The sequence below is a fragment of the Danio aesculapii genome, chromosome 7, assembly GCF_903798145.1.
Source record: "Danio aesculapii chromosome 7, fDanAes4.1, whole genome shotgun sequence".
Classification (NCBI taxonomy): domain Eukaryota; kingdom Metazoa; phylum Chordata; class Actinopteri; order Cypriniformes; family Danionidae; genus Danio; species Danio aesculapii.
In genome coordinates, this window is record NC_079441.1 from 24417618 (window position 1) to 24439184 (window position 21567).

Here is a 21567-nt window from a genome sequence, read left to right on the forward strand (position 1 = left end):
TGTTATTATTGAACAAGTCTACCTGGGTGGGGATTCGGGGTTGTTTTACGATATAGTAATGTGCTCTATACTTTCTATATTAAACAAAAACCGAAATAATAAAAACAATTGTTCTCAAAAAGAAAAAAGCAACTAGGGATGGATGGATGTTGAACTACTGTAATGATGTGTCCTAACTGCATGCTCTTAATGTATACCTTCTTTGCAGATAGAAAACAACATGCTCCTGTAAGATTCTTGAAACGATTATTTTAAAGTTATTTCGTACTGGTAAAATTAACGTTGAATAGTTGCCAGTCAAATGTTTAGAAGCGTTTAATTATTGTGTTTTTTTATTTTATTTGAGGTATTAATAAAGTAATAACTATAAGCAGTTCAGAAAATCAGTTATTTGGTGGCCTAAAATGGGATGTTTATTAAATAATTTCCAAACTGGCCCATCAGTTTCAAATGCCTGAAGATTTCATTGCGAGTCAATTCCAGTCAACCTTAGGATTACAAGATTTACATGGTCTTTAATAAACAAATCCAGTGTCCAAACTTGAGCCTGTCAGTTTAAAAGCTTCCTTTTAATGAACAAACTCATTACCAAAAGAGATACTAAAACATACTGAAGTGATTCTACAACTACTACTGTATGGTTACAAAAAAATCTAATTCTTCAAAATAACATTTTAAGTCTATTTTAAACGTTTTAATGATAAAAAGTTATTTAAAAACTAGTTGTTTCCTTTTGTTCAGCATTTTGGTGATACTTACGAAGAATAACCATTGTTTTACTGTAATAGAAGTGTAGTATACCCATAAAGAAAATAGTAATTATACTATTAACTATGTGATAGTACTTTACGTCTACTTGGCTTTTTATGTATTATGTGCAAATTTTTGTGGTTACTTTTTTGAATAACTACAATAAACATGTCTCTATACTTTATTTAACGTTAAGTAGTAAACCAACGGTTAATTTGTTTACAAAACATCCATAATTAGCATAGGCGTGATCATCTACATACAAACAAACAAACTGGTTCGACGCTGACGCGACATGTTGACGTCAACCTAACTGTACACTGGTCGCGGGATTTGCGCGTCACACTGGGGCGCTAAGATGGCTTCAACGAGCTGGCTGCATGGCCCCAACATTACTCGTTTAACGGAAGGGCTGGTGTCCGTTTTAAAGGAGGAGAGACCTGAATTTCTACCCGCTCTTCTAGCAAACTACCGTGAGCATGCAGCGGTTGGGACTCAGGTAAGACGGGGGCCGTTTTTGTCTGCTCTGGCAGCGCGCGACGCGAGGAACTGTGCGCTCCTTTCATTTAAACGAAGGCGACATTTGGTGGCGTCGCGTCGCACGCTTGCTGTGTAAACAAAGCCAGTGTAAATATAAAGCGTTGTATAGATATCTTTTTAATAACTAATGTGGCCATTTGTTGAGTAAATAAGTTTCCGTCAAAATATTTATTGTTATTTTAGTGTATGTTTAATGTCTATTCGTACCCTATTGTGCACCTTTCAGTTTACCTTGGAAAACAGACCTTCATTTGTTTATATTGACTGTGTATTTCAGAGCTCTGGAGCTGTGGGTGGTCTGGTGGGTCTCAGTAATGCACGGCTCGGGTCCAGTAAAACCAGGTGAGCTGTCAAAAATTTAGTTCTGCACTCAGGATCTTCCCAGGCCAGTTCTCCTGCATTTTCATAAACCGTTAAAAGCATCCTTCTTGATTAAACCCTACTGAGACATTTAGTCTGCTGTTGACTGAAAAAAGCTAAGTAATGTTTTTTTTTTTTATATCTTAAATTCAGATGAGGGAAAACCTAGACATTCACAGAGTTTGAGAATATGAAGTGTTGTCTCATGCAAAATAGATTTAGGGACTCAAATAGTTTTTTAGAGGTTTAGTTCTAAGACCACACAAGGGTTGAAAACATTTTATTTCAGTTTTAAATGTGGTCAGTTAATTTACAAAAAATTCTTTGTTTCATGTTATTGCATTCTCAATTTTCTGGATGTGTTGACTGATATGTTAGTATGGATAAGTGAACCTACTAAATGATTGGAAATTAGATGTAATGTCGTAAGACACTAAGATCTCTATTGTGGCCTACAATTATTAACCAAAATAATCCATTAGCTCTTTATTTTTCATTTTTGTGGCTATATACGTATAATCATTATAAAATACTATGTTCTACTATGATTAAAAATAGTCATGAACCTAACTTTAACCCACCTACAGTGATTTCTTATGTGGGTACACTTTAATAGTCATGCAGTGTTATATTTTTATTGTTGTCATCAAAATTATTCTGGTGAGACTTTTTAAAAATGTGAATGTGAAATGGTAGAATCTATATCAAAAGTAAATCTTTAGAAACTTTTTTTTATGTTGTGTATTTTTATTATTGGTGACTTTTTATTGTTTAAAAAACGTATTATTATAGAGTGGTCATGTTGTTTATGTTTTTCTCATGAAATTGTCATTGAAGCTGATATGGCAATAAACTCGAAACTCTCATTAATACTCGTACAGTTAAACTGCAAACAATAAGTCTTTAAAAGATGTTATTTAAAACTACTGTAACATTCTGCAAAACACTGAAGTCTTTACATTTCTTTACCATAATAAGAATGATTCACCTGTGCATGTTTTTTTAATAAACAGGGCTCCATCGCAGATTCTGTTTCATCGCTATTTTACTATAGACTCATTTACATGTGTTTTAGGTTTGAGGGCCTGTGTCTTCTGTCTGTGCTGGTGAAGGACAGTTCCAGTGAAGTGTTTCAGCAGCATTGCCTGTCATGGCTACGAACACTGCAGCAGATCATCCAGGTGAGAGATAGCTTCAAAACATTTGATTAGTTCTGGTTCCTATGCTTGCTCATTCCTTATATATATATATATATATATATATATATATATATATATATATATATATATATATATATATATGTATGTGTATATATACACATACATATATATATATATATATATATATATATATATACATATACACATACATATATATATATATATATATATATATATACATATACACATACACATACATATATATATATATATATATATATATACACATACACATACATATATATATATATATATATATATATATATATATATATACATATACACATATATATATATATATATATATATATATATACATATACACATACATATACATATACACATACATATATATATATATATATATATATATATATATATATATATATATATATATATATATACATATATATATATATATATATATATATATATGTATGTGTATATGTATATGTATGTGTATATGTATATATATATATATATATGTGTATATGTATATATATATATATATATATATATATATATATATATGTATATGTATGTGTATGTGTATATATATATATATATATATATATGTATGTGTATGTGTATATGTATATATATATATATATATATATATATATATATGTATGTGTATATATGCATGTATGTTTATATATGTATGTATGTTTATATATGTATGTACACACACACGCATATCTATTTATACATATATTTTTTCCCCCTGTGCAACCAATTAGTACAGCCTAAAACATGACAAGAATAAATAATTTTCAGCTACAGTAATCAGCAAAATATGGGAGTTTATTCAGTTTAGGTGCATTGCTTGCATTCTGCGCCTCTAATATGACCAGTTGATGAGGTGCATCATGAAAACACTCTGTTGATCTGTGATGCATCTGCTGTTCCTCAAACACACAGTCGCAGGCTCCTCTCCCGACCGTGCAGCTGGCTGTGAATGTTCTGCAGGACTTGTTACAGTACTCGTCTCAGCTGCCGGAGCTGGCCAGAGAGGTGGGACTCAACTCCATCCTGGGCATCCTGACCTCACTGCTCAGTCTTAAATCAGAGGTAATAATGTCATGTTTATTTTTATTATTATTATGGTGTACAGTATGTATGGCTTTTTCTGATTTTTTTTTTTTTTGTAAATAAGTTTGTGAAATTTACATTTGAACATAAAAAGAGACAACAGAAAACAACATAGGGAACAGCAGCTTTCTGTATTAGACCTCATTTGCATCTGAATTTGTAGTCATGCCCTTGTGACTGAAAAAAACGCATCTTAATACCAAGTTTAAATGGGGCCTAAATGTGCTTTTAAATCAAACCAAATAATTTCTATAGTATTGTCAGTATTTCCTATGGATTTTTGAAAATACTAATAGTTCCTTCTGAGCTGGTTTACTTGTTGAAACATTTTGTAGTTACTGCTGTTCAAAAGTTTGAGTCACTGATTGTGATGCTTTTGTTCACTAAGAATACATTTGCATTAACCAAAAACAAAGACATTTATAAATTTGCAGAAGGTTATTTCACACTAATGTTTTTTTTTTCTAACCAACTATTCATCAAAAATTCCTGAAAAATATCACTTTTTTTAACAAAAATATTAAGAAGCTGTTTTCAGCATTGATTATAATAAGTATCTTTGAGCAAAAAAATCTGCATTTTTTTAAAAATGATTTGTGAAGAATCATGTGATCATGTGACTTTAAATGCTATTAAATGTTTCTTTGGTTAACATGTTACCAAACATTTTTATCTATATGGGTAAAGTTATTGTGCTAAAATAAATTTTGCCACAAACTTTTTCTCATAGTGCCACCTAGCTGCTATGAAGGGAATGATGGCGTGTATGACCTACTACCCACGAGCTTGCGGATCTCTGCGGGTCAGTACTTCCATACAAATACATAATATATATTTTTCATAGGTAGATATTTAGTATCTGATAAAGCTGATCATTTTCTCTTGCAGGAAAAGCTTGGAGCATATTTCCTCTCAAAGATGGACTCAGATAATCCAAAAGTACAAGAGGTCAGTTACTTCTAGTAGTTTAGTGTGTTACACTGTGAATGAAAGTCTAATGTAGATTAGTTGACTGTTGAAAACAAATGAATCACGTTTTGGCTTTTTGTCTCATTATTGTTATTTTTGTAGGTGGCTTGTGAGTGTTATGGCCGATTGCCCTGTCTGGGTGGAGTGTTGGAGCGAGGTGGAGGTGGGCGCAGGGCTGAGGGCTGGACCAATCAGCTGCACTGCCTTCTAGCATCAGCCAATAACATACTGGGACAGCTGTATCATGGTGCAGAAACGGGTATGTAAGTGTTTTGAATGCATGTTTTCATTTGCGTTTACACATTTTACATATGCTGTTATCCAAACACAAATCATTAGTTCTTGTTTTTCCCAGCAAATCGAACTTACAACCCTCAAGGATATGCATACTATGCTTTTTGAGTATCTTTGTTGTATTTAGTGAAAATTTATATTTCTCTTGTTTGTTTTTCCTGTGTTTTTCTTTCAGAAGGGACAGTGCAGTATGAGGGTCCTGGTGTGGAGCTGCCTTTCCCCCCTCTGGATGATGTAGATCCACTTCTGATCCTTCAGCTCCAACATCGCTACAAGGCCGTTACTCTGGCTATAAAACACACACTTAGGTAAGTACTTATGTCGTACGACTATGTTGATGTTATTTGAAAGGTATATATTTTTTTTAAGACTTTTGTCATTTGTAATAAGGGTTTTTGAGATCTTGTGTCATTTACTTCTCTGTTTTAGTGTTGATCCTGCATCTTCAGTCCGTCTCCCTGTCCAACATGTGCTTAATTTGGTGTGTCGAGCTCTGGCCGTCAACACAAAGAGCATTGTAAGACTTCAACTCTCTATACTGTTTGTATCTTTCTGTTCTTTTAAGTTGATCTTTTAATTCACACAATTCAGTCTACATTTTGTGATGTTTGATGGAAACTTTTAGATAAAATATTAAATCTAATCTCCCCCTCCTTACTCTAGCACTAAATTATCTGAGCACAAACAGTTGCTTTGTATAATCAGCACTTATGTGTTTTGACTCTTCTTGTAGAATCGCAGAATTCCTCCTTAATTGTAGGTCGCTTTTGGAGAAAAAGTGTCTCGCTCTACACATTTTGTACTGCTCATTGTGTGTGCACGCGAGAACTGTCAACAACACTTCCTCAGACAGTCTCACCTGGTCTGCAGAGACCCACATAATGCACCATTTTGAGGCTTAATGCGTGCAGCCAGTGTTTTTATAAATCTCCTAAAGAGTCTGGTAGTCGACTTTTGCTTTTACTTTCTAAAGCTTGTATGCAGTTTTGCATTTCTCTTTTATTCAAGACTACTTTTTACTTGGCTTCACTGCAGAGAAAAAGTAAATAATAGATTCTTAAGTCTAAATGATTAAATAAAATTTTACTGTATACCCGGAGAGGATGCAATGACATCTAAACTGGCTGTAAAATATATGCACATCGTTAGAAATGGTCAATCAACTCATTTTCCTTTATATAAATAATCTACACGTTTTATTATAATTATTAAAATTATAAAAATTTCTAATTTGCTGTATGTTATTAATTTGATGTTGATATATTACATAGTTTATAAATATATAAATTGCTTTGGTAATACTGTACTAAATGTCATGTCAATAAAGCAACCTGAACTTGAAGATGTTAACCTGAGGGGTTTCGTTTAGAGTCCAACAGGTGATGGATGTCAGAAGCTGTTGGTTTTACCCTCAATACACAATGACACTCTGGAGTTGCTCTCTGCCCTCATCAAAGCGTAAGCACACATGCACTCACATTCATTCTGCTATCTAAATAGCCACTTTTCATAGACTATTCTTTGTGTATACAACTTGCTATTCATTTTATGCAGTAGTCAACATTTGAAGTGGATCATAACATTTAATCTACATTAACATACATCAATTAAACAACACCTGTTCTGGTTTTATGGCAGTTTTGTTGACATGTTGACTATTGTATATTTGTTATGTTTTATTTATTCCTAAGTTTTTTTTTCTTGATGTTACAAATTTTAACCACCTAAAAGCAGGTTTTCTTTTGTAAGATTTAGTTTTTTTTTCTCAAGGACAGACTTATCTGCAAAATAATGTGGTTATGTTGATATACACTAACACCTGCCATCTAAACAATTAGTGTAGGGACTCAACACTTCTGCATGCATCTCATATTTTAAAGTGTTTTGTTGTAGCATATAAAACTGTAACATGAAAAGCTCCAGCTGCATGTTTACTGTTACATGAATTGTGTTATTTGTTTGATTTCTGGTTGTTGGTCTAGTGTTGGTGGTGGACTGGTCCAGTATAGCAGTGTGCTCACAAGGCTTTTCTCTCAGTCTTTGTCTGCATGGACGCCTCTGCCTGAGGCCAGTCTTGGCCAGCAGAGAGCATACAGGTACTACACAAACACGGATGATGGCTGAAAGTACTGTGTATAACAGACTTTTTCATTTCTGGTCATCTGATCAGAAGTAGTCAGACCAGACAGTTTACTATTTGTTTATGTTAACTGTAGATTGATATGTTGTTGTGCTCATCCTTAGTGCAGTGCGAGTGGCAGTGTACCGCCTCATAGAACTGTGGGTAAGAGTAGGAGGAGCCGCTCTGCTTCAGGGAAGCCCTTCACACACAGAGTTACTGTTCACTCACCTGATGGGTGACGTGACACCAGGATCAGAAGCAGTCAAGGTGAGCTAAAAATGTTGGCAATGCAATAATCTCAAGGAAGTAGCAATTACATATTGTCCTTCTCCATGTTTTTGCAGCTTGAAGGAATAGTTAAAAAGCATTAAAATTGTCATCTTTTGCCCCCAACACAAGTGGTTGCAAACCATTGTAATTCATCATTTGGACACAAAAGTAAATATTTTGAGGAGTTCTGGAAACTGATAGCCATTGACTTCCAGTGTAGCAACAAAAAATACCATGGAAATTACTGGCTTCAAATCAAAGAAAATACAAATTCCATATGGATGCACAATGGTTGAAATATGATGAATAATCTGTCCCTTTAACTGGGTTCTCACAGGTCATGGAATTTAATTATATCATGGAATTTTAAAAATCTATTCTAGACATTAAAAGTTAGGGGATTTAATATTTTTGTTGATTCTAGTCATGTAATTTCAGGTATTTTGTTTGTCATTTAAAATGTTTTACTTTCCAATTATCTAAATGTTTTTATCAGTGTTTTGCCTTTAATATAAGAATCAGTGTTTGGTTAGTTACTTAAAGTGATAGATTACAAATTACTGATTACTACTGGAAAATTCTAATTTGATATCACTAATTATTTCATGTAAAAAGTAATCAGATTACTAATTATTTTGAAGGTTTTTTAAAATGTATACAAAGTACAAAATCAACTGAAGCTCTTTCAGTAATTTATATCCACTGAAAAACATTGCAATGGGTTTAACACAGCAGCTTGACAAATTCAAAATATTTAAAGAGATAGTTCGCCCTAAAGCATCTTCACTTGTTCCAAACCTCTTTCTCTTTTTTTTGGTGTTCTTTTAAACACAAAAGAAGACATTATGAAGAAAACTGGATACCTGTGATCATAGTCATAAAACGCATACCATGTCTGCACTTGTGGAAACTGTAAACGCTCAAATGGTAAATGCGTCAAATCTGCGATACGTGAGCCGCTTGCGCACCTTGCCCAAGAACTTGCACGTGCAAAAGTCGCAATATGTGATGCAATACCTTCACTCTCGATCAGAATATAATGTTATTCAATATAAAACAGTGCAGATGGCATGGCAAGAATTTGAACAGTGTCTTGTCTGGCCAAATCTGCTTGAAACCTGCAAGCTCCTTTAAACAAAAATCACTATTTTGATTTTTTTTTTAAATATATTTTACTTAATTTCTTTTGATATTTTTGCCTTTGTGATAAATTTAGTGATTGCAGAATCACAAAATTCTGGAGGGGCTATTCAACACAACAGCTGCCTGTTTTCAGATTCATTATAGGTCATGAAAATAAGTCTTTGAGAGTCTTTCACTTTAGACATTTGTTTTGGAGTGGGAACCCTGATTTCAGTTCTGATATTTAATATATGTATTCATGAGTTTTGGTGAGTGTTAATAAGTTTAAAACATAGCCTTACATTTCAATTGTTCAATCTTTTCTGTCCAGCTTCGTTCTGTGCAACAGTCATCAATGACTGACCTGATTGGCTCTGCTGGCAAGTCTGGTCCTCGTCGAGCTAAAGGAATAGGTGAAGGATTGTCAATACAGAGGAAAGGAGATGTGCTCGCAAATCAAGACACGTGCGTCGCTGCTCTTCGGGGTGAGTGCTCGGTGCATTACAATATTTCAAGATGTGTTAGAATAAAGCATTATTTGTTAATGAAGAGCGATTTCCTTTACAGCATTGAGACAGATCGTTTTGACCAGTGGCACTTTGCTGAAAGAAGAACTGCATAAGGTTTGTTTATTACAGTTTATTTTGTTGTTCAGGTTTTGATGTACTGTGCTAAAAGTGTGGTGTTTAATGTTGTTTTTCTCCTCTGACAGAGAATCCAAGACCTGGTGGTTCCTCTGTGTGTGCGTCTGCAGCAGCAGGCTCACTGTGTGCAGGAGGTCGGGGCTATTAGTGGACAGTATGGCAGTCCTTCTCCTCGCCGAGAACTCTATCGAGTGTTACTTGCACTTGTGTTGGTGCCTTCTCCCCGCTGGCCTCCTCCACTGTCCTGCGCTGTCTCCATCTTCAGCCACGGCCGCAGAGACCGCAACATCAAGGTGAGAAAGTAACATGCTTGGTCACAGCTTAGGGTTGAATATTTTAATCTGGTAGTGCTCACTGGTAGTATGCTCAATTTCAAAATCAGTTGTTTGTGTTGATGGAATATTAATATTTAAAATGTTGAATCAATTAAAATAAAAAGATATTAAGAAATTAACATTCGTAACTCAATTTTGACAATGTTTTATAGGTAATATTTGCAATGCGGCACAGACTGACATTAGAGTATCATTTCATTCATAAAATCAATTCTAATTTTCATTGGGCCTTCATGATATTCAAACAGGAAACCTTGCAATATTTTTGTTTTTCTGCAGTATATATCGTGATATAAATATGTTTTCACCAGATGACTTGAATAGCGATACTTGGGGAAAAATACATTGATTGTGATGAATTTGTAGGAACGTGCATCTTAAAAATATATAATAAATTAAAAATATAATAAATTGCAAACAATAAAAATACAAATGGAATAAACAATGCTTCACTGTTTTCTGGAAGTCTAACAGCAATGTACAGAAGCTGAATAATCAAATGTAAAATAACATGGTGTAGTTTTCATCATATAAATGTAATTACTATTTGTTAAAGCTACATACATACAATTACTTGTTACTGCATGCTTTAAATGCTCACAGAGTCACAAGTCTTAAAATTCATGCAGATGATACAGTTTTTGGTAACTTTAGGATTAAACCTTGCAATGAGTCGGGAACATAAAAGATATTTTAATGAATGTTGGTAACCAAACTAGGATGCACCGGTACATTTTTAAAAAATTTTTTTTTAGATCTGATCCTGATACCAAAATTCTGAGTATCAACCGATATAGATCCGATCCCAATACTGTTCCATATTTCTTTTTTTAAGGCATAATAGTTTCTATAGTTCTTGTGATAAACTCAAATAATATATAATCTTTAGTAAAAATAACAGACCTATAAGCCTACTGTATATTATAGATGACACAGTCTAACTAAAAACATAAAATAACACATGCTTGCTATAAATATGCTTGCTTTAAACTAGGCTACAGCCAGGTCCAGCTCATGTTTCCTTTTTTAATATTAGGATTTTTCTTTGAAATCTGTAATAGGCTACCACTATTGACCCTAATCAAAACACAAACTGGTTTGTTAAGTGAAATATTAATATAAATGAAATTACAGTGAAATATTCACAGTTTCAGAGTAGCCTATATTAGGCAAAATCATTTTCTGTTAATGACAATCCATATTGTGCCCGTCAGTTCCACTTTTAGTAATTTAATCAACTACTTTGACCACAATGAGCCAGGCTTTGCAAACTATTGGCAGCACTTAAAGTATTTCCTTCAGAAGAATAAACTCAGTCTGAACGATGAGAGAACAGAAACTTTTAATATTACAGAATAATTTTACGGTGCATTGATGCATCACTGAGACACAGCGTGCAGCCCTCCGGTATCTGCGGACACTTTCAAAACTGAGCAGCACAACGGGAAGAAATCAGTGCATTGAGGATCTGTTCAATGTATTATTGAGCTTTTTCTAATTGATCATTTCAGGTAGGCCTACTTTGTGTGTGAAGAACAGGTAATAACCCTCTCTACTCCAGTATTGCGAATGCGATCTGCTGATCTGACAGACACAGCGCAACATGATTTAGGAACAGCAATGAACTCCTTGTTGCTAGTCAAAATTAACCCATTTAATGCAAAACTAAATGCATTTCTCCACATTACTTATATTAATAGAAACAACTAGACTTGGAGAGTTTTTCATGTTGTCATAACTAGGGATGTGCACAATTATTTGACTAATCGATTAATTGAACGCATCAGCGACGATTGAGCATGAAAACAATGATCGATTGGCTCTAAAATTAAATTACTTTCGTTCTCTCTGATTGGTTATGCTGGTATTTGTGCGATAGTTTGATAATTGATTTGTGTATGGCTGCAGGGAGTTGCGGTCTAGAGACGAGACCTGAGCGCAGATCGAGTGTAGGGGGTCACACACCAGAAGCGCCGTGGCCACGGCCCACACAACACATTTCAGAATTCTAAACGTAGATTTCTATCAGGGTACTCAGCGGTGCCCAGCCACGACTCGGGACACTGTTCATGTTTCTGCCGCGCCACAGAGCGTCATCTGAATAGTTTTATTTTAAATACCATGCGAATGTGCGCGTCTGGTGTGTGATACTTTCAGCTGTCATGTAAGCGCCATGTCTCAATACTCTTTTTGGCGAGGACTACGGCATGAGTGATGTTTCACCAGATGACACCAAAATCGAAAGCTACTTCAGGGAGTCATGCATCTCTCTAAACCCGGATCCTTTATTGTGGTGCAAAGTAAATGAGTCTCGATTTGCAAGGCTAAGCACCCTTGCCCAGTGGTTCCCTCAACTTCTGTACCTGCTAAGCGTGTTTTTTCCCACCACCGGTCTAATTCGTAATAAACTTCGTACTCTGCTTTCATCAGAGCATGTAGACCGACTAATCTTTTTGAATAAAAATATGTTGTCCTTCCTTATGCTATGATTTATTAGCCATGTATGGTAAAATATTCAGGCTGTTTTTGTTTTAAGTTTAAGCAGAATATTTAAATTAGGCCGGCTTTATATTATTTACCTCCACCGACTGATCATTTTGAAAGAAATGCTATTTTACCTAATCTTTAAGTTTTATAACTGTGGTAAAAATATTCAGGCTATTTTTATTTTAAGTTTACGCAGCCAAATCATGCTAGCTTCAAATTTTAATTCAGCTATGGACTACTTAACAGTTGTTTGGTTAAGTTTTGGTGAAACTTTATTTTTGCGAACCTTTTACAAAAAAATAAAAAACTATTTTTGATCCACATCTGTTGTGATGCTGCTGAAGTAAAATGTAAAAATGTCAGTTGAATAAATTAACTGAAATGCAGAGTATCATGTGTGTTTTTTATTGTTGTTGTCTACAATAGAGAAAGATGTAGGTTATAGTTTTAAAAACGGATCCAAAATATTTATAGAAATAATAAGACACATATTGAAGGGGATAATACTGTAAAATAACTTTGCTTTGTTTTTTCTGCGGGGCTTCAGTTGCCGTTGTTTTAAAGTTCCCCCCTGTAACTAGAGAACCTCACCCACTTTCTGATTGACATGTAGTTCAAGCTCACATGCATTTTGTGCAGATAAACACAATTTGTAATATAACATTTTCATATTGTGTCTCTAGGCTTAATGATTAATTTTATTTACAATGCGTCATGAAGAAAACCTACATGCCTCACGTCAGTGGCAGTTCTAGTTTAAATGGCAACCTGGACGAACCACCTGCTTTTAGAAATGTACTTAGAAATAAATACAATTATTATTATTATTATTATTATTATTATACAAGTATTATTCTAATAAAAACAGAAATCAATCCTAAATGTAACTGGAAAAAATGTAGACACAACTGGAGTTATATGCTGAGATCTTTAAGACATCTTTTGCTTGAATATTAAAGACAATTCTATAAAAAAAAATATATATATATATATTTTATGTAATTGTCTGTTGTCTTAGACCCGACTCATGGCTGATTCATTACCTCCCTGATTCATCATCTCTCCTTTCTGGTTCATAGCCATATAGTCAAAATAAAATCATCATCATATTATAACTTAAGTTGTGTCAACTTGCAAAGCTCGCTGCATGCCGACACCTGCATAAGTTACTCCGGTTTTACAGTGCACAACCTGCTATCAGTTTGCTTTCACCACAGTTGTTTCGGTTGCACATAGACAATAACAAACTTGTGCATGCAAAATATGCCAAATGTGAATGTCCATAAGGTGGTCTTTATTCTGGGATTACTACTTTAAATTAATACACTTGCATAAAATAAAAAAGTATCTCAAAGCTTTTACTGGGGCTTGTTTTTTTGTTTTTTTTTCACACCGTCTCCCCGTGCCAGCAAGATGCTGCCCTGGGCAAAGACCATATTGCCCATGCCTAAATACGCCACAGCTCACACTTCTTTAAACGTTTACTGTGTTAACCAATATTGATAGTTATTTTTAATAACCCAACAGTGTTGATTTAATTGTTTTCTGAATCCTGTCATAGTTTTATCAACAACATATAGGTTTGAGGATGAGCAAATTGACAATTTTCATTTTTAGGTGAACAGCCCCTTTGTCTTACAATATTTAGTGACCCCAAAACATTTTCAGGATGTTCTATTTAAAGGCTAATGAGATGCACTTTTATCAGTCCCATCACAATGCTAAATACAGGTTTGGAAACATGTTGAGCTTGTCCTCTTTTTCAGTGTCAGAGTCTCAGCTGGCCAATCACTGAAAACCTGCTATTACCATTTGTCTTTATTTTGAAAAACATTTTAGTTTTTAATGAATATCTAACAGTGTTCTTGCACTTACAGCACTGTAGATCTTTATAAAATGCATACCTAAACTTATTAAATGCACACAAGCACACACTCAGAATAACTTGCCTAAATGTTATCCACCAGAGGGAGCATCACACTAGTGGTTTCACTTGTTAGAGTCTCAGTATTCTTAAGATAGTATTATTGTGACTCCAAGTTCATCATGTGCTATTAAAAGCATAAGTGCTGCAAAAAGGCCACAGAGTTGAGCAAATGTATACTGTAATAAGAGTGTGTTTAAGGCTCACTTTAAGCATTAGAGACCATTGACAAACACTGAGCAATATTTTTACAGCATTTGATACGGGTTAACTTGCAGTGTTACTTTAGAATTTGTAGACATTTACTGGATTAATCTAGAATGAATGAATATGGCTCACAATATGTAGGTCCTAAGGCAATTAATTTTAACTAATTAAAATGTATTGTAGATTGTTTCAAGTATTTTCTTTTTGTGGAAGTGTTTTCAGCCACCAATTTTCTTCATTCATAAGTATTAATTCAGAGGTTTGTAAAATCACTATAGCTGTGGCAAAACCAAGCCCTTTGCCGTTTTATCAATTAAACATCATATTTACCATACCTGTCTGAACATGTGAGCATATTTTAAAATGTCAATCTAGAGTTTGACGTACACAGATATTTTGTTTTGACAAAGACAGTATGTTTGTCCTCTCTTATGTGGCTGGATGCTTTCACTATGAATGCTTATTCAGGGTGGTGTATTGGCTGTTTGCTTCAGATGACGCAGGGGATTGTAACTGGAGACAGCTTTTCATGTTTAAAGGGTGTAAAGGAAAGTATTGAGAGTTTAAAATGAAATATTATGCCTGGCAAACTGGTTTTTTATTGTCTTTGAAAACTAAATTTAGCCTATTTTGAAACTAGAATAGAAACTGCCAGGTGAGTGTAGCACTGGCATGGACCTGCCTCTGTGTCTGTTTTTCATCACACAGTTATCACATTTCTTTATATCTGTCATGCTTGTCTTTTGATGCTAAGGGCAAATTCAGTTATATTCTGTCTTGATTTATTCATTATGTTGTTTCAAACTTCTTTAATGCATGCTAGTGTAGTTTAAAATGTAAGATTTTTGCATTTATTCATCCTTGTGGCGTATTAAATGACTATACATGACTGTCTTCAGATGAACACAAACATTTTCAGAAAAACAATCCTAATTTAATTGCATAGAGCCGTCAAACTGAACTCATTGCAGTTGGCTGTAATGAATTTAGTTGAAATTTTGGTATTTCCCTTGCAGATATAATTTCACTTTAAAGGGTACTGATTCAACAACTAGGGTGTTAACTGTGAAGTTGCTGTATGCTTAAATGTGATAAACTTTCACTTTTTAATTTTTTTGATAAACTGTGTATCACAGAGAAAATGTACATGATTGGAGAACTGTGTTTGGGATATGGCACACAAATATATTTCTTATTACGTGCTACTCTTTCTTAAACAATGATCATGTTGTCTCTTTCATTCTGTGTTGGCGTAGTCAAATTTGTTCTGACCTTGCTCAATGTAGCTCTCAACATTTCCTGTTTTGTTATTTTCTCTGTTAATCCCTACAGGTATCGTCATTCTGTGCTGAAGCTCTGATCATATGCAACACTCTTATTCATCCTCGCACACCCTCAATCTCACTCCCTCTCACGCCTCTAACTCTTAAATCAACCCCATCGGCCCCTGTCCTAGCCTCTGGCCAAAACTCCTCACTATCTATTCCTACCCTTCTTGGTGGACCCACAACCGGGCCACCTTTCCCTGCAAGGCATCCCATGGGCTTAGGCCCTGCTAATCTCCTTGGATCTCTGGAGAACCATCTACCATTGGCTCCTCAAGTTCTGTCATCTTCAGCAGGCACACCAGGTGACCTGCTGCTCTCCCCCGCCCAACCCGGAGAACTGACAGGCCTCGGAGTCCCTGAAGGTCAGCGGCAGGTTTTTGTTCGATATGACAAAGAAGAGCCAGAAGATGTGGAGATCTCTTTGGAGAGCGATTCAGATGATAGCGTGGTCATCATGCCAGCTGGTATGATGATGGAGATGCAAGATGGAGCAGCAAATGCACAATCGTTGTCTCAACCAGCAGTATCGACAGTAGGAGGCCTGCAGACCTCCACCCCAGTGGTGGGTGAGGTTGGATCAGCTGACACATCTTCAACTAATGAGCTGCCTGGTTCCATTCCCCACCAGATTATGCCTGCTAATAACATTAACTCCTTTCCTGGACCAAATCAAACAGCTCAGCATGTGGCTATAGTGCCGCCTCTAAACTCTGCCACAGCTTCACTCTCAGCCACAGTCGTTGGTCTTGCGGATTCGCTAACAGGTGGACCGCAGCTTCAGCAGATGTTAATGCAAACTTCTCCAGGTGGGCAACCACCAACACTGGGCCTGTCTTTGCAGATGCAACTTCAAAACCAGATCGCTCAGACCAGCCGTCAGCTTCAACAGCAGCCTACAGGAAATGACGTTGACCAGAATGTTATCAACATCAACAGCTCGGATGACGAGGAGGAGGATGAAGAGGAGCTGGAGGAGGACGATGAATTGGGGGAGGAGGAGGAAGAGGAGGAGGGTTTGGAGGATGAGGAGGAGGAGGAAGGCAGCGATTATATAGATGATGAAGAGTACCTTGAGGGAGAGGAATTTGAGTATGAAGACGATGAGGGTGAGGATGAGGATGAAGAGGAGAGCGAGGAAATCCAGCCGTTGGAGGGAGATGATGGCAGAGCAATAATAGGTGAGGAGGAGGCAGAGGTCATGATTGAGCCAGAAGAGCAGCAGAGGTTAGAAATGTTCTGCATTGAGGGAGAACGAGAAGTTGAACCCGGGATCGAGGAGATGGAGGGTGTGAGGAGCATCTATGCCGAGGACAGGATCAAGGAGAAGTCGACCTTGGAGGAAATTGAGAACATTGGAGCGGTTGAGAGAAACGAACCTGTGATTGACAAGCAACAAATAGAGACTCTTGTGATCGGGGGAGATGTAGAGGAGCCTGAGGAGGACACCACCGTGGAGGCAGTCGAACCTGAAGTGAAAGAATGCGAGCAGGAAGAGGTGAAGCCAGAAGATCCTGCCAAAGAAGAAGAAGCTGGGCCGTCACAGCAGGGTCAGGAAGTAATTGTGGAGGACGAGGTTCAAAAGCAAGAACCAGAATTGCAGCCTAAAGACAAAGCTGATCAGAGTGCACCATCCACATCTGAACAGGAGACAATAGAGAGTGTAGCTGAGACAGTGGAGGAAGAAAAAGAGACCACTGAAGAGAAAGATGATGAAGAGACAAGAGGAACAAAGAGGAAAATGGAGGATCGTGAGGAGGGAGAGTCTTCTGAACAAGGGTCCGAAAAGAAAAAGGTATCTGTCCATCTAAGGTCACTTCCTTTAGGCTGTGAATGCATTACCCACCTACCTTCACAAGCTGGGACAAGTACAAAATATAGCCTTTAGAGTATTTTTAAGTGTTATTTCTAATGGGAACTCTGCATTTATAAATTCAGCTGCGTGATGAGGCACTGAGTATGTGGTTTATGCAAAGCATTGAATTTTTTATGTGCCAACAGTTGAAGAATTTTAAACTCTGAGTAAAACACAGCAGTACAAAAATGCTCAAGTACTCAAAGGCTTTTTCAGCTGAAAGCTTTGGTGGACACACACCCTTAAGTTCAAAAGCAGTTCACATTTGCTGTTGTCAAAAACACTCGTCTTGGTTTTTCATTTGAGTTTATTCAGAAATGTGGAGCCAGCATTGGAGCTTAAATCTGGCCCAAATTATAAAACCCAATCCTACCCGAGCCCATGCACCTTGTGTCCGAGCCCGACCCGGTCCGATACATTAAATGTAATTATGAGCCTGAGCCAATTTAAACCCGACTGTTTTTTTCCAGATGTGTTTGTTGGAACTACAGAAATTAGTTTAGATTTATCCTAATATTGTAACAAGGACGAAGCATGTAAACTGCATTGTTTGTTTTTTTAGAATGGATCGTAACAAAAGAGCACATTGAAGGCTGACTATCATCCTTTTTTTCTGCCATGGCAAGCCTGCTTCTTGACATGTGTCTGTTCATTGTGGAAGTCACCGTTTTTATGCGTCTTTCCCATCGCACGCATGAGCAGCACGTGTGGGGTTTTTTTCGGCATCCATGTTAACAGATAAATATTACAGCTTTCAGAATCAGCGAGTCAGTGCGGAGCATGAGCAGAGCTGAAGCAGCAGTGCCCCAATCATTTTGGCGCTAAGTCTATTTTCGCTGCTGCTCACTCTCAATTAAATTGACAGTGCATTGATAATGACCAAAACACATTAAATGACAGTAAAAATTTGCTATTTTACCCAGTAAATGCTTGGATGAGATCCACTGTTTCTGCTCTACATACGCACTGTGCATGCGCTGCTTCAATGGGGTTTTTGCACGCAGACTGTTAATTTCAGTCAGCCAGCCCCAGGGCTTCTGGTTAATTGTCATCTCATACAAAAATTGCCACGTTTAAGATCTGATTTCTTTAAAAAAAATCTGCGATTCTCACTGCCTGTCTGAGATTCGATATAAAGTGGGTATCAGACCAAACAAGAAGCACTGCATTAAATTCTATTTTTTTTCCGTGTCATGTCTTTAAAAATGAAAATCAATTTTTACCCCAGTTTTTTTCAATACAATTTCTGTGCTAGCCTGCAGCTAATGACGGCGCCTGCATTTGAATGGTGTTTCGTCGCTTTTTATGCTTTAACATCGAAATTGATGTTTAAGTCTATTTAACTGAACAAATTGTAATTACATTACAACATCAATGCTTTAAATGGAACCTTATTAAATTAAAAAATAGTCACAAAGTTTTAACTGGAAGTTCATCATTGGCTGAAAAACACTAGCTGTGCATAGAGTCCACTCTGCTTGTGCATGCAATGTGTGCCAGTGGAGGAAACGCTGGTTGCAGGAGCAAGAGCGTTGCTGCTCATGTCATGAGTTGGCAATTGTGCAACTTTGTAAACCCACCCGTGTTGCCTAGGCCGACTATGCAAAAATATTTGTATCAAATTTCTGATTTTGGCATAGCTTTCCACCCAGTTAAGCTAATTAAGTAATGACTGAAAAAAAAATGCTTGTCACGGCCCGAAAGATAGTGGCAGGAAATTTCGTCCCGACCCGGGAATGTGTCAATCGTCTTTGCAACTAAATGCAGTTGGGTAAGATTCCGGTCTAAATTCTTTAGATGTGTCTCAGTTCATTTTTTGCTTTTTAAAATTATGTACATTTAACTCAAGTGAGAAGTGATTAGGGTCAGCTATTGAATTAAGGACCTGAGAAGATGTCCAGCTCCAATATCTCGAACATGAATAAATCATGTGTGAATGTGTGAACTCACTCTCTTGTCTTGCTCAATCTTTCCTCCAGATAGATGATGAGGCAATGGCTTCCATGCTGGCTGACTTTGTGGACTGCCCTCCAGACGATGATGATCACGGTGCCTCACAGACACAGTCCTAACATGACCAAACATGTCATACAAACAAACGCCACGTCACCTAGTCTAATCCTGAATGGTCACACATGGTCAGATCTCACAGAGAGTGTCCCATCAAACTCTGCTGTAGTTGCACTAGAGAAGCTCCAAAGTGAAGAGTTTTTAAGATTTCAGGTTTAAAAAGTACCTTTTCTCCAATATAACTACAAAAACGGTTCATAATCCTTCTTGGTAGTCATGAGTGGTGTTTTTCCTTTTTGGCAGCTTAATAGAAATATGATACTTATGTAGTCTCAAGTATTCAAACGTGCTTTTATCAGCTTGGACAATATGGTTAATGTTGTTTTGTGGCATCGTTTTCTTTTCTTTTTTTTTTTGTAGTATCAATTGTATATGTAACACGTGTACTTGGCATTGTGTTATATGCAATCATGCAATAAAGTGAACTGGTTATGGCACTTGTCATGGGTTTCTGTTGAAATTGGTATCTTACAAATTTTAGTTTTGTAAGTGAAATCATGACCACAGTTTGGAAGAAATCCTAATGCTGTACAGATATTGAGTTCTCCCAAGCTGAAACTCTGTTGAGATGACATTCAAAACAAGACTGCAACTGGTTCAGTATCCTTCCTGAATTCTGACTTCCTTCCCAATCGTTTTAGGGTATCATATCAGTAAATTTAATGTTTTTTTTTTTCTTTTTTAAATTTCACTAGTGAAATCTAATATGTTGATCTGGTTAAATGAAGTGCAGTGTTCACTATATCTAGTGTTAAAAAAAACACGAATGAAAAAGAAAGTCATCGATTATTACACAAATTGTGGTTTGCAGCGTGTTTAATGCAGCATTTTTGTAATCTCTCCATTGCAAAAATAGTTGCATCACATTGATGCACAGTCTTTATTGCAGTTTGTTTGCCTGAAATGTTTGCTGAAAGGTGGTTTGCGTGAGGTTTAAATATCTTAAATATGTATTAAAGAAGTGTTTCTCAACCACTTTCCCACCAACACAGCATGTTTTTAATGTCTCCTTTGTATGTCACACCCATTACATGTCTTTGGCTGTTTCTCAATTCCAGGAACGCAGAGAACAGATTCGTGTTCCTGTAGAGACCGTTCTTGCCAAGTGACTCTGAAAGAATAAACTCTGGAGACCATAAGAACAGAGAACGCATACTGTGAGAAATGAGATGCTGCATTCTTCCTGATGGTCACGTGACCTTCACGTGTTTTAAACGTAAAATTGTTTGTACCTGTAATGTGTTTATTCCTTTATTAAGATTTTCATGGTAATGTTTACTCTCATTGTCTCATTTAGGGGAAACTCCTGAGATAAGTTTCATCTCTGAACTTTAATCATGAATCTAAATAAAATGCTGTGCTTTCCACCTCCTTTATTCAGCAAAGTTTGCACTCAGAACACATCCGGGAACTTTCATGTGTCCTCCATCTTGAGCTTTGTAACTGAACTTTGACAGTTGATGATGACGATACACGAGAACACAAGAAGGCATATTGAGAAACAGCCTTTCATTCTCTGCTAGCGAGCCGATGATCTGAATCAGATGTGTTTGATTAAGGAGACGGGAAAATGTGTAGAGCTGGTGGTCCTCCAGAAACGTGGTTGAGAAACACTGCTTTAAAGTCTCATGCTCATCAAAACTGCATTCATTTGGTGAAAATGCAGTAAGATAAGACATATTATTGAGATTTGAAATACTTTTTTTCCTGTAGTTACTGCACTTTTACGTTGTTTTCTATGCTGTCAATTTTTTTATTAAATCTGACCATCTAATACCTTGATCTTCAAACACTAACAATCCCTTTCTGTTTTATTGAACACAATATAAGATATTTTTAATGTTGGAAACCTAGAAATACCTTCCGTTTCCAACCTTCAAAATTGATAGAGGAAAGAAACTCAAATAGTTTTTTGTAGCAAGTGGAGAGTGAGAAATTGACACAAATTTCATTTCGAGTGAACTGTCCCTTTAAAAACACA

General features: G+C 36.2%; 1 protein-coding gene across 1 annotated transcript; it reads left to right on the forward strand.

The window, feature by feature from the left end:
* The first annotated feature begins 1093 nt into the window (after positions 1-1093).
* Positions 1094-20023, forward strand: pelp1 (proline, glutamate and leucine rich protein 1). Its single transcript, XM_056461373.1, has 17 exons — positions 1094-1249; positions 1568-1632; positions 2726-2831; positions 3792-3941; positions 4693-4764; positions 4851-4910; positions 5034-5190; positions 5401-5533; positions 5655-5742; positions 6595-6683; positions 7208-7321; positions 7470-7614; positions 9071-9224; positions 9307-9362; positions 9452-9676; positions 15669-17456; positions 19496-20023. Exons 1-17 carry the CDS (start codon positions 1109-1111, stop codon positions 19586-19588), a joined length of 3636 nt encoding a protein of 1211 aa, XP_056317348.1. The 5' UTR covers positions 1094-1108; the 3' UTR covers positions 19589-20023.
* Positions 20024-21567: the final 1544 nt, after the last annotated feature.

What these genes read in the sequence shown, in the direction of transcription:
- pelp1 (XM_056461373.1), top strand. Translation starts at nt 1,109, where the DNA reads ATGGCTTCAACGAGCTGGCTGCATGGCCCCAACATTACTCGTTTAACG. An exon ending in GTATCATGGTGCAGAAACGG is followed by an intron (nt 5,191 to 5,400) that starts GTATGTAAGTGT and finishes TTTTTCTTTCAG; the next exon opens with AAGGGACAGTGCAGTATGAG. An exon ending in GCTATAAAACACACACTTAG is followed by an intron (nt 5,534 to 5,654) that starts GTAAGTACTTAT and finishes TCTCTGTTTTAG; the next exon opens with TGTTGATCCTGCATCTTCAG.